Genomic DNA, 14,343 nt, shown 5'->3' on the forward strand with positions numbered 1-14,343 from the left:
AGATATGTCTTTTCTTAACAGTACATGTTTCCCAGACAAGCAAGGTCTTCCCCACAGAACAGGGTTAGATCTAGAAAACGAAGTTTACAATTTAGGTAATTATTCTTCGAATTTCATGGTCCTGAATGTTCAGTCTGCTACTACTCCAGACTTACCTGCTATTTCGGTACTACCAGTCAAAGGCGAATTATGTGTCCGAAATAATGGTTCCGTACATGTAGGACACAGCGATTGTACTACTATTGTCAAGTATAGTGACAGTGGGAAATCTATTTTCAAAGCTTCACGTCATTCTTATTTTATTTGTGGTCAGACCGCATATGTTCGTCTGCCCCTCAATTGGGAGGGAACCTGTTACATTGCCTTCCTACTGCCACCTGTTTTCCTAGCCCCATCTGATTATCACAGAAACACACATCTAGTACACATTAGACATAGAAGGGAGATCGAGTCCCCGATTGTCGATTATACTGAAACTGCTCTAGAACAGTATACAGATTTCAATAGAGGTTTCTTCTTCTTTATAGGACCTATCCAGAATAGTAAGCTAATCCGTAGGTTAACCAGAACCCAATGTGGAAAAGTAAATTTTGCCATGTTCTGTGTCCCTACGCGTCCTCCATCATATGTTATGTGTGCATGATTAATATGCATATGTATTCCCCATGTTCGATTAAAGACGCAATTATATTTGTGTCCACCTCTAGTATGCCAATTTCCAGTTCTCGTGACTACTACGAATATCCGGCCTATGTAAAGCTACGTTGCCACGTTTCTCAGTGTGCACGTTATTCCATTGTAAAGTCCCCGTTTCTAGGCCTCAAAAGGGCCCGGACACCAGATTCAGCTCCTGTCTCCTGAAGCCCTCGCTGAGGAGCGATACAGCCCCCACCTGTGTTCCTGACCCTTCACTTACTTCCTGCCTCGCAGTGCCCGGTTCAGCCTGGCTCTGCCTCTGAGTCTGCCAAGAGTATGTTATGATTCTAGTTATCAGTCCAGCCCTCCTTCTCTGCATTCCTAAGCTACTGAATCGCATCAATAGTTTCCGTCATTGTCTAGCCTTTACGTCTCCATGTAAGAGAAATACTGCATTTAATGGTCATTTAATATTCTTCATCACGCACTACATGTAGAATAATGCATGCTCCAGTCTTAGAGTCCGTTAGCCTCTCCCCTCCTGACTCTTAGTTTATATCAACATGTTCTCTAAACATCAGATACTAGATACTGTTTAGGTACATGTCGCCCTGACTCTCCAGACTTCAGTCTCTGCTCCTAGCACAGAGTTCGTAGCCCCCAGCTTCTCCTAGTAACACGTCATTGCCAGTTTGCGCGCACCATTAGGTCAGAGGTCCCGGCTCCTTAGGTAGCCCCCTCCATGTTTCCGCCCCATTCATGACATATTCTGTTACGTTTGCATCACATGTCTATGTATACGCCTCTGTTACACCTACTTTCACCCTTATCTTTCGCGACTGCTATTGACCACACCCACTGCTCCGCCTATCATATGTATTGTAATGCAACTGTTTTACTATATATATTCGTGTATTGTTATTAAATGTTAGCGCGCTCATTCCCTGTCCCCCCTGCAGGGCCCTGCCATCCTAGTCCTATGCAGGTTGTCCTGTTCCTGTCCTTTATGCTGTAATAAACCTGCAAAACTCCTACTACCTCGAATATTGACTCTTATTTATTGAGCTATCTGTTATTCATTTATCCATTCAAAAATAGAGGTATTATTTATTTATTTACCACACCGCGATGCTGCCAGAGCGCTACAACGCTCAGAATGGCGCTCGCCGATGGGTTGAGCCCTCACTAAAGATGACGCCCACAGAACAACAGCCCCGGGAACCGGATCCGCCCAAATGGCGGTGAGTTGCCAAAATTATATGCAGTGAGGGGGCTTCCTTTAAAAACAGGGTCAAAGCACAAAAGAAATAAACAAAAATAGAAAACGAGGAGATTTTAAAATACACGCGAGCGCAGCGGCTATCAGCGCAACCGCGTAGATACCTTGTCCAGGTACCATGATCGGACAGGTTGCCCTGATGCTGTGCCCACTGGAACTTCAATTATAAATAACAACAAGGGCACCCATTCGAGTCAATACGGGACCTCGGGAATTATATTTAAACAAACAACAGTGGTCCCAAGCACAAGAAGGATAGTAACATGCAATGAATATAGACACAATGGACACTATATTGAAAAATGACTTGTCCAGCCGGACAGAGGTCCAATTTTTACTATAAACAATGAATATTCTGAAGGAATACCTTCAACATTTCAAAGAGAGGGGCACAAGCCTGTGCCCAAACATGTACAATTTGACATAGAGAGGAACTTCAAGTCACACTGCAGAGCCAAGATATGCCACCTGGCATGTTGCACTAGCAGGAGGCCATCAGGCCCAGGAGCCATAAAGTCATCCTGACTGAAACCCGGGATAGAGGCTGAAAGATTGGAATCATAGCCTGAATATCCCGGACTCGCTGCTCGGGAGGATAAACCCAGCACTCCGTCTAATCCAGACCCGCTCCGATGAAGGGGAGCTTCTGAGAGGGACTCAGGTGCGACTTCGGCACGTTGATGGAGAACCCCAGCAAATGCAGTAGGTCGGCCATAGTCTGGAGGTGGGAGACAAATGCCTGGGGCAAGCCCGCCTTCAACAACCAGTCGTCGAGATAGGGAAAGGCTGGAACCCCTGATCTGCGCATATAAGCTGCGACTACAGCCATCACTCTCGTGAACACCAGAGGGTCACTGGTAAGGCCGAAAGGGAGCATGGCAAACTGAAAGTGCTCTAGGCCTACCGCGAACCGCAGGTAAAGCCAGTGGGCCGGCAGGACGAGGATATGAAAATATGCGTCCTGCAAGTCCAACGCTACCATCCAGTCGCCAGGGTCGATGGCAGCCAAGATCTGAGCCAGAGTCAACATCTTGAACTTCTCCTTCCGGAGGAAGCCATTGACGTTCTTGAGGTCTAAGATGGGGCCTAGGCCCCCTTTCTCCTTCTTGGGGAACAGAAAGTAGAGGGAATAACAACCACGTCCTACTTCTGGCCCAGGAACGCGATTGATGGCCCCCTTGGCTAAGAGGGCCGTGACTTCCTGTTGGAGAATCGCAAAGTGATCCCCAACATATGGTGGAACTGAGGTGGCGTGGCTGGAGGGGCAGACTCAAAGGGGAGGGAGTAGCCCCTTCGGAAGATTTGCAGCACCCAACTGTCCGAGGTGACAGTACGCCATTGGGGGAGGTGATGTTGAATGCTGCCGCCCACTGGCGTGGGGTGCACCCCAAAGCTCGGACTAGGAAGGCTTTGAGGCGGATGTTGCGGGAGCGGAGGAGGACTCACCCGCACGCTGGTCCCCTGTGCCGCTGCCGTGGCCACCACTTCCTGCAGCCGCTCTAAGGTTGGTTCTGCGCAGGCGTCTGGCTGAATGAACATGTTGGAGCGCCCCTTCCGTGGCCAAGAAAGGAACGAGAAGCAGGCGTGGCCGGGCAAGGGCAGAGGCGGGACGAATGGAACCCATTGCGGTGCTGCGGACGAAGCCACAGGGGGAGGCGGAGCCGCCGGCGGAGGACCATGTGGCGCCGGAACCACCGGCAGAGGACATTGCGGGGCCGGAGCCACCAACAGCGGAGCCGGTGACAAGGAAGGGCCCTCAAGAGGGACTGTGAGGTCCAAAGGCACGCCGGCAGGAGCCCTAGGCCTGAAAAGGCAGCCAGAAACTCTTGCACCTGGGCTGGAGTCGCGGACCGCCCCGGATAGGGCGGGTAGGCAGCGGGTCTCCCAGGCTCCAACGGAGCCGCAGGGGAAGGACCTCTGGCCCCCTCATCTGCGGCCCGAGACCGGCGGGAGGACGTCGGAGAGTGAACACGCTTCTTCGATTCTATCTTGTGACGTCTCTTACCCCTTTCCGAGGGTGAAGACTTTGACCCCGAGGAGTGATGATGATGGCTCCGCGGTCGGTCCCTTGAGCGACCCCTGGACCTCGAACAGCATGGAGATGACTGTCTGGCCTCCAGCAGCTTTTGGAACAGCTCCCGCAAAGCCTTTGGACCCATGGCTAGACAGTCAGAACATGACCGGGAGTCATGGTCACGCTACAGACAGTAGAGACAGACGCCGTGGGGGTCGGCCACCGACATCGTACGGCGACAGGCCCCGCAGGATTTAAACCCAGGCATCCCTACATAGCACCAGGAGTCAAAGACTCAAAAGAAGTAGAGACAAAAGTCTCAAAAAAGTTAGTCTAAAAGTGACTATGGTACGTGCTCTAACCGGATCTGAGCTTGCTGGTGGGGAAAAAGAAAGAACTGACTTCAGCGCGCACGGGTGGCACCTAAGTAGTCTCCGTGACGTTATGTTATGTTATGTTAATAGGGTACTTTTATAGCGCACAGCTACTCCGAAGAGTGTTCCGGCGCTGAAGATCATCACGGACCCATATTGGAAAGTGGAAAAAGGAGAGAGAGCTAAGAAAAGAATGGAATCAGTTATTGCGTGAACAACAGGGTCTTCAAATCCTTCCTGAATGCCAGCAGATTGGTGTTGGATCTGAGTGACAGAGGAAGAGCGTTGCATAGCCGGGGGGGCGAGGTGTTTAAAGGAACGCCCCCCGCAGCGCGCCCGTCGGATCACCGGGGGTGACTGCCCTGGCCTGGGTGGAGGATCGCAGAGATCTAGAAGGCAAATAGAAGCTGATTCGTTTCCGAAGATAACAGGCACCAGTACCATGAGGGGCTTTGAAGGCAATGGTAAGGGCCTTAAAAGTGATCCGCTTCTTAATGGGCAGCCAGTGAAGAGTTCTGAGAAGGTCACTGGCCCTGGCTCTCCTAGTGAGGCCAAAGATGGCCCGGGCCGCCGAGTTTTGCACAACCTGGAGACGCGCAAGGAGAAAGTCAGGAAGGCCTAGGTACAGTACGTTGGAGTAGTCCAGGCGAGAGCCTATCAAGGCCTGTACCGTAATCTTTCTATGCTCTAAGGATAAGAGCAAACAAGGGGGAATTTTACCTATGCCTCTATTCTTATTTCAAACAATTACTGTATCGTAAGGATAAGCCAAAACTCAATTAGTTATCCTGACATATTTTTTATGTCATTTTATTTAATTGTCAATCATTTTTTATAGTTGATCAGAGAAAGAACAATATCGACTGAACGTATTGCCATACAATAAAAATTCAAACAATAATAGACATTACAGTGAAATACACAAAAGCATACTGAATATATTCAAAATGTGAACAAAAAATTCGACTTAGTACAGTTACCATGGATCCATGCTCTGATTCATTTGGATTAAATGTGATATTGTTCAGAGCTTAGGGGTATCTTCCATGTGTAAAAAGTTCTTTTTTTGCCCCTTAGGAATCAATAGTTATTGGTCACTGATTTGTCCATTGCACATTCACTTTTTGTGTATATTTGTTCCTTGGTAACTGTACTAAGTCAAATTTTTTGTTCACATTTTGAATATATTCAGTATGCTTTTGTGTATTTCACTGTAATGTCTATTTATTGTTTGAATTTTTAAATTGTATGGCAATACGTTCAGTCGATATTGTTCTTTCTCTGATCAACTATAAAAAATGATTGACAATTAAATAAAATGACATAAAAAATATGTCAGGATAACTAATTGAGTTTTGGCTTATCCTTACGATACAGTAATTGTTTGAAATAAGAATAGAGGTATAGGTAAAATCCCCCCATGTTTGCAGATACAGAGGCCCAACCTACCCTCTTTCCCACAGGGCCCAACCCCCCCCTTTCTAAAAAAAAACCTAAGAAAAACTAAGGATAAGAGCGGAAGAAACTTCCTTAGCATCTTAAGGATTGCAAAACATTTGCCGGCCAGACAAGCCACCTGGGCTTTAAAAGAGAGGCTGTTGTCAATCTGGATACCTAGATTTGTAGCAGCCTGCGAATCGCTGGCAGGAGGGAACATGGCGGTAGGCCACCATTCCTTCCATCTGGGGTCCGCGGGGCAGCCGAAGAAGAGCACTTCGGACTTGTCGGAGTTGCACTTGAGGCTGTAACGACTAAACCAGTCAAATACTGCCCCAAGGCAACCCCGGATGGACGCCCCATCAAAATCGCAGCCCTTGTCGCAGGTGAACAGAAGTTGCGTGTCATCCGCGTACGACACGATCTGGGCCCCAAAATCCTCCGCCAGTGCCGCCAGAGGGGTCATATAGATGTTAAAGAGCGAAGGGCTCAAAATTGAGCCCTGCGAAACTCCGACCTCCAGAGGCGGCATTGCGGCAGAGAAAGGGGGAGCCTAGACCGTTTGCTGACGACTCGAGAGGAAAGACCTAAACCACCGGAACACCGTCCCCCTCAGACCAATTTCCCAGAGTCTAAAAAGGAGGCGGTCAGGGGGGACGGTGTCGAAAGGAGCGGAGAGGTCAAGCATAACCAACATGGCTTTGCCTCCACTGTCCAAGGTTTCCTTAACAGCCTCGGTGACCTCGAGCAAAGCTGTTTCTGTGCTCAGGTTGGAACGGAAACCGGACTGCGACTTATGGAGTATGTTGTTCGTCTCAAGAAAATGGGACAGGGTAGTATGGACATGTTTCTCGACCACTTTCGCGAGCGCTGTCAAGAGGGAGATTGGTCTATAATTGGCATGGGATTCAGGGTTCAAGTTGGTTTTCTTTAGCAGAGGCAGAATAAGAGCCTGTTTCCACGGCTGGGGAAACATCTCGACGCTTACGACGCCAGCACCAGAAGCGCAGGGGTACTGCTGAAGAAAAACTTTCTGGATCCAGTCTGACGCCTGGGGATATCCTAAGATAAGGAATCTATCACTAACGTGTCTCTTTCAGATATAACAATAAAAGGAGCACACTCTAAAACCAACTGTTGTTAACTGAAGATCCTAAATAAAGTTATACAGAGAGATAAGGGACCCTTCCTTTACTCACTTGTGGTCTTAAATTATTCAGATAGTGAAGGAGGATTTTAATTTAATCGATAATGATCACCAGTAACCAGGATATTTGAATAAGGCATTTGTAAAATAATGTGCATTGATATTTCAACACTGAGTAGATGGCTCACAAGTATTAGGAAGCAATAGATATTTGGGATTGGTAAGATTCTATGTAGACTTTATGGCGATTACTGCATTTGTAATATTTTCTGAGTTCGCCAGGGTGTGTGATTGAATCCATTGCATACACTCAAGTTTCAAGAAATATATTCACCTATCACATGTATGAATTCGCGAACTGTTGATGCTGAATTTGTCAAATGATGGACTTCATTGTAAGATATTAAATTATAGAAGTCTGCCCACTACTCCCTATGATAGCGGTCATTCTCTTGGATTGCACTTTTTATATGAGGATATTGATCATAATATGTTTCAAGATATTAAGATCACCCTTCTAGTTTTATTTGTGTGAAACAGTATTTGAGTGTTATAGGTATTGTGGAATGGAACTGTTAATCTATCTGGAATGTATGTACAATATGGATATGAAGATGTGTATGTATTGATTTTAGAGTTCTTATGTCTGACATATGTATATTCTTTTCTTTCATGCATACAAAAAGGTTACATATACAACAGCCCTGAAGAAGTGGCAGCATGATGCAAAACATGTGTTGGCTTAAATTTATAAGATCTGGTTGTGGCCTAAATCAAATCAGAATTGGATAATTCTGTTGATCTAACTATTTGGACTGGTTACAACTTGGAGAATTTGAACTAAACCACAGAAATAGGATTGGATATAACCGTCACAATTTGATATGGATTTGATGAACTAATGAGAGACAGAGATGGTTAGGTGGTAGTGATTTTTTAAATTTGCTGGGTATGGAATACAAACTATATTACTGAATGTGGGATGAAAGGATTAAAGGATTTCTTTTCTTAATGTGTATGTGAATAGGCCTGTACAATTTTATCCATCTATATATGTTATCGAAATATGCTTATATTTGCTTACATGTATATTGTTTTTTGAGTGGAGGATCTGAATTTATGAATTCATGGACGTAGAAGGGCTTCAGCCCACACTCTGTTCATTTTATACTCAGAGTTTTCTGCAAAAATGAAATAATGTTACAAAAGCTGAGCATAAGAAGTGAGGGTTGGGAAAGGGGGACATATAAAGCGAAAAGACGAGCCGCGCAGACTCGTATCACCCTTTCTAAGTGGAGATTATTAAGGAGGGAGGCATTCGGCCTTTGCCTGTTGAGCTAATCAGCTCAGCTGGCCTCACACAACAATAATAGCAGGAACTACAATTATACTGAACACAAGTCTTAATGGTCAGACAGGTATGCTGGTGTGAACCATGTTTGAACTTCAAATTAGGCCAATTTTTTATTGCGCTAGAATTAGCTTAGCGCCCGAGGTAGCCGAAAGAGGGGAGGTTTGCTATAAAAATATACATTAAATATGTTGGAATTTTTCTTGTTACTTACACTTTTAGAAAACGTTACTGTTGGCATTTTGTTAGACTTCATTGTGATTACAATTCATATCATTAACTATCCCTGTGATGTCTCATGAGATTGATCATTATCTGAAACACTTCTCACTCAAATATTGCTCAGAGGGTTGTGGGGTCGTTGCAGTCCAGCTATTTTTCTGTCTCAGGTTGGTTGGCACATTGACTGAGTCTTGCCAGGGGTCCAGGAAACCGAACTCAGTATTCTAGCGTTATCTGGAAAATGTATCAATACATCACTACCTCAGAGACAATCTGTTGGTGTGCGAGGGTGGAGGGGTGTAGTAAATGGCGTACACAGGGGAGTAAAGTAGGAGTAGTGGTGCCTCCGCTTTCATCACAATGATGAGAAGCAGGATTAATACTGAAGAAACGGATCATGTACGATTCAGGCACTGGGAGAAAGCACCAAGTGACATGACCTCATATTGTAAGCCGGGTGTTGGTAGAACAGGCCGTTCTTGCCCCAGTGAACCAGTCTTCCCAAACAATCTCGGTGCATTGGCAACATGGCCTTTCATTAGCCCAGAATTACAACCAGCAGCTGCAGAGCCCTCCTGTTAGTGATTCATTCCATGGAGCAAAGTAAAACAAAACATCATGTTCTGACAGAGATCCAATTCAGAGCGTGTTTACACTGCGTAACCAAGGCACAGGCTTCACTTCACGATGTGACAGCAGATCACAGCATTGACAATATTAATAACAATATCGATTACAGAAGCAACAATCACTGCTGGAATCATTATTACTACTACAATGATACTATCATCATTGACGGCTCCTGATTGGTTAATAGTTTCTGCATGTAAAACATACAGGGGCAGTTCAGAGGGATTTAAATCATTGATCATGAGAACAGATTTGTTTAAATAAGCATGATAACTTGTCCCTGCTTCTAGGCATGTCTTTGTGCAGACTACCTAGGATGATCTGCAGTGTAGGCATGGACGTCCTTCAGGGCACTCACCAGTTTCTCCTTGAAGCAGTAGGATTGGAAGCTCTTGGAGAGGATCTCTGCATACTGCAGCAGCACTTTACTGATGGTCTGTAAAGAGATGAGACACAACACCAGTGTAAGCACACAGCGAGTATGGGCAAGGCTTCAAGTTAGGGAATAAAAGTACGGCTAAAGCTCCAAATTGTGTACAACGAGTGGAGGCCAGTTGACATGATCAATACGATGACTATGGGAAGGTTCAATGTTTACTATTGCCAGTGATACAGCACCACAGGAATCAGCTCCTTACAAACACAGGGAGAGTAAGGTCTCAGAAACATGTGGCATGTTTACATCTGCTTTATGATAAAAATATGCACTCAATATCAGCCATTTAACTCATATAAGCATTTCATTACGTATGACGCAACGTCAGTCCAGTCAACTAGACTTCACATCAGGGCTGATTCTAACTATGATAACCCAAACAAAACACTGCACAGAGTCTAGTCACAGTTCAACCTGAAGGATCATTGCCCATCATGCGCTAGGCTGAGGTGAACTTATCTACTTTTGTAGGTAGTAGATTCACACACTACTGCTCAGCTGTCCCATTAGAAACCAAAAAGGCGCTACCGAAGTACTAAAAAGAACAATAAGTGAAACTACAACGTCATAACATGGATGAGAATGTTTCCTCAGGGTATGTGCAAAGTACACATTCCTAATTTAAATTCTGTACAATTTCAAATCATACAAACGTTGGAATGAGAGTAAACAACCACCCCCTCCTCCCATGTTCCTGCTAATTAATCTGAGATAGGTTAGGGAACGGAGGCAGACACTTCAGTCCTGGACAGGATGTGCACTAGAAAGATCAGATGCTACTTTCCAATAACAGACGCACTCTGGGTCTTTTTCTTTCATCAGATTCAAAATGACCACTGACGCAGTATGCTCTAACTCGTATCTAACTATTGGCTGCTACACAATGGACATTGGCTTAGGAAACCCTGATCATTAATCCATGACTGACTACTGCACAGGAGTGAGGAGGGAAGGACTCATTATCGAGGTACTAGAAGGACTGCCCTAGAGGCAGAATATCAGTGACAAGGAGCTGACGTCTTTTTATAAAAATGAATCGTGACAGACTCAGAGGAAAGGTAGATCACACTGCAGCCTTTGAAATCCCTATAATGTGAAGCTAGTTTAGATAGACAGTTGTTGACGCGTACACACAGTGGAATTTGTGGAGCTTGAACCCAGCCAGATGGCAGAGTGGTGTTTCTCCAGCAAGGTCTGCACAATTCCACATCAAAGCAAATGCAAGACATCAGGTACCGATACCAATGTCTGCTTATTAACAAATGTATTCCTTTCGGGACTAAACAGGCTGACACATCATCTATTCTATGATGAGAAAAGAATGGTGAGTGGGATCTGAAAGCTGGTTTTACAAACCCTTAGACTCAAAAAGCATTACAGCTAGCCAACCATCTGAGCTGGCATGTTGTCTGACCAGAAGCAAACAACCAAAAGAGCCGCTCCAGAGCTCCACCACAACCAAAATATCACAACACTGTCATACAGTGCAAGTTCTTGAGCAACACTAACACATTCAGCCAATCTACAAACCAGAATCAATTTCTACCATATTGGGAAGGTGTGTGCAGTTTTTTAATTGAAAACCAAAAGCATTGGATATCAGGGAACAGCAAATAAAGTAGATATTACACATTCCAGCAATTGCCCTATTACAGCAAACATCAGCTTATTCCTCTGATTTAGGAATGAAAGTGCCAGTTTACACACATTGAGGAGGCATCAACATCTGTGGTGCAGGACAACCCGACAATTCCAAGCAACAGGGAAGCTGTACTTGAGGCTAACATCTACTGTTAGCATTTGTTAATGGAAGATGCTAATTTTGTATTACTTAACAGCTGTGGTTCAGACTTCGGAAAATACATTAAAAAGTAAAAATCGCATACTTTAAGGAAAGGGCCCTCAACTAATCTGTGTTTACATTCCTTCAGATGCACATCTCGCATAAACCAATAGCATTTTCTTCCCATTGTTACAAGGAATGCGGATATCTGGACAATTTGCAAGCACGCTTATCAGGAGCCTCGGCCACTGGGTCTCTGTGTTTAAATTCTATGAATGATGGCAATGTAGTAAACATGGTAAGCCTACTGAAATAAGATGCATGAACATAAGAATCTGCAGAGTGTATATATTTGACACTAGAACCTGTTTACATGTTGCCAGGGCATGGAATGTCGCACTGATGTCCAGCTGTTGCACTTGCACTGCACACTGTGGCCAGCCTTGATGTCACAGGGTACATGAAGGGCACCTCTTCCCTTCCCTCATTCCATGAACGTTCATGTCTCACTAGAGTCAGAAGATCCAGGGAGAGTGAGGGAGGTGGACTGGGTGCAATCTTTGCTATGCAATGGCTTACAGTGCAACACTGCCACACCGCCACACCAACCTCCCCAGAAAGAATTGCTTGTGGATTACCGCAGGCCTGAGCTCTATTGCTCTTGGTTCTGAGTACGTGTTTCACACAGTCACAAAATCCTTCACTTGGTTTAAGCTTAATAAATAGGCTAATGACACCCAGCTGAAGCTATAGAATGATTAGGATAGAAGAAGACTTCCGGAATACCTCATGGCCATAAATAACTAATAAGCCCTGCGAAGAAGGTGACAATGTTGATGGGAGATTTAATATCATCAGATATGGAGCCCCCCAAACTGAGTAACAAGTGAGAAACCAGCCCTATCCTAGTCCACCGGGCAGATGCCCAGGATAGGATTAACCCTCAGGCTTCGGATGTTTTTGCGCCTAAAGCCGTGACATCACTCATTTCTTTGGTGGGACTATTCGACTATCGAGTGGAAGGGCTACTGTGTTGTTCGGCGACATTGGGATTGCTGCAGTCCATCCATTTGCCATCACTCTGTAAGAGCTCTGAAGCTACCAATCTGGTGGTAGTAGTGGACAACAAAACATTGATATGTTCTGCATTCTAAACATGGCATTGAAGAATACTGGCTAATAATGCCGTCTCTCTGAAGCGATGACATTTGACAGGCACATACCTTATATTAAAGAATGAATTCAATATGGAACTGCTGTGGATAACGTGATTGTTGCCATGGTAAATGAGGATGCGATGGCAGCTGTCACAAAGTCTCCTTTTCTGTTGGTCTCCGCTAATGGTCACTTTCAATAGACCCAATAGTTTGCTGGTCACAGAACTGTAGACTGTGACAGTGTCAGTCGGCAGTGCAGTACATGCACTCTGTCCCTATGCCCTACGTGGCTGCATTTATTTAGTTTATTTATCTTTCAAGTAAGGCCGAGATAAGGAAGCTAAATGTCATGTATGGGCTGAAGTGGCCTGTTCCATCGGCCAGTCGAGTGGACAAACAGTGATACAACAGAGATATTCCATGATTCTTGCAGATGTCAGACAGCAAACCATATGCTGTGCTGGCCATTGCATACCCAGTCGAGATAGGTTACTGTTGCATCATTCAGGATATGTATTGACTGATGTCAATTGCAGCTGGTTATTATATTGGAAGGACAGAGAGGTTCTTACCTGCATTCCTGGAAGGGAAACACCCTACCAGCTCTCACCTATCCCATCCCCCATAACTGGCCTTCCAACTCCAAGGTGTGTGGCGAGGTGGGTGTTGCGTATGAAAGCATGTGTCCGCCTGAATGGAAAAGTATTTGCATTGGAGATGGTTTCCAAATAAAGAACAGTGGAGTGCTTGAATAAATATTTGGCTCTACTTCAGGTTGCGTTTGTCCTTCCTGTGGACATTCCAGCTTGGTCCCTGTTGTCACGGATCCGTCACAGAGAATTCTGCATGTCTTTGGTAGGATGGCGGAATATAATTTACAAACCCCCAGCCCGCTTGTGCCTGCCATGATTTCCTCTCCCTGCCTTTGTGTTAAGATGGGTATTACCTGATAATCAGAACTTATCCCAGTGAATCTGATTTCGGTAAAAATGAATGACAAGTTGCCACCTAGACCTACTCTACCTTTGAGAAAAGCTTAGGAAAACACTCTCGGTCCTGAATCGAGTGTTTGAACCAACGCTTAGACTTTGGTTGGATCTGACTTCGCATCAGAGATCCTTAAGCAGCATAAATGGTAGTGCTATCCTGCCACCAGTTGTACTTCACTGGGAATTCAACAAAGAAATCTGGGCACTGACATCTGTAAAGAATACCACCCACTGCAGAAGAGTCGAGTGTACAAGGCGAGTAAACCAACAGAAGTGTAATTGTGTTTGACACCCTGGTACACTATTATTATTATGATTATTATTATTATTATTATTTGGGAACTTGTAAAGCGCGGCTGTCACCATTGCAGGCATCCTGGCGCTGACAAGATCGGAAGAAGCGGAAGTGATCACAGGGAGTGTGAACTATCAAGCGGTTGCCATAGGAAATAACCAGGTTTTAATCCTTCTTCTGAATGGGAGGAGTTCAGTAATGTGCCTAATCCCGACAGGGAGAGCATTCCAGAGTTTGGCAGCTGCCACCTCAAAGGATCTGCCTCCGGCTCGGACTTTCCTGAATCTGGGTACCACTACCAGCTTGGCCTCGGAAGATCGAAGCCGTCTGGTTGGGGTATACCAGGCGAATTTCGATTGTAGGGGGGCAGGGCCAGTTCCATGGAGAGCCTTAAAGACTATGCAAAGGGCCTTGAATTGTATCCTCTGTCTCACCGGCAACCAGTGTAGTTTGCCCAGAGCGGACGGTCCATGAGATCTTCTCAGAAGCCCTAAGGCCAGCTTAGCAGCTGCTGATTGGACCCTTTGGAGCCTATCCAGCAGGAATCCAGGGGACCCTAGCAGAAGGGCATTACAATAGTCCAGCCTGCTAAG

At 45.4% G+C, this 14,343-nt stretch overlaps 1 protein-coding gene across 7 annotated transcripts in view; it reads right to left on the bottom strand.

The window, feature by feature from the left end:
• UNC13B (unc-13 homolog B) overlaps positions 1-14,343 on the bottom strand; it is a 3,555,093-nt gene that overhangs the window by 643,855 nt on the left and 2,896,895 nt on the right. For all 7 annotated transcript variants that reach the window (XM_078674667.1, XM_078674666.1, XM_078674664.1 and 4 more), the window contains one exon: positions 9,449-9,526. In XM_078674667.1, the coding sequence (XP_078530793.1) occupies positions 9,449-9,526 (78 nt within the window). The remainder of the gene's footprint in view (positions 1-9,448; positions 9,527-14,343) is intronic.

The sequence above is a fragment of the Lissotriton helveticus genome, chromosome 2_1 (genome assembly GCF_964261635.1).
Source record: "Lissotriton helveticus chromosome 2_1, aLisHel1.1, whole genome shotgun sequence".
In the NCBI taxonomy this organism is placed as follows: domain Eukaryota; kingdom Metazoa; phylum Chordata; class Amphibia; order Caudata; family Salamandridae; genus Lissotriton; species Lissotriton helveticus.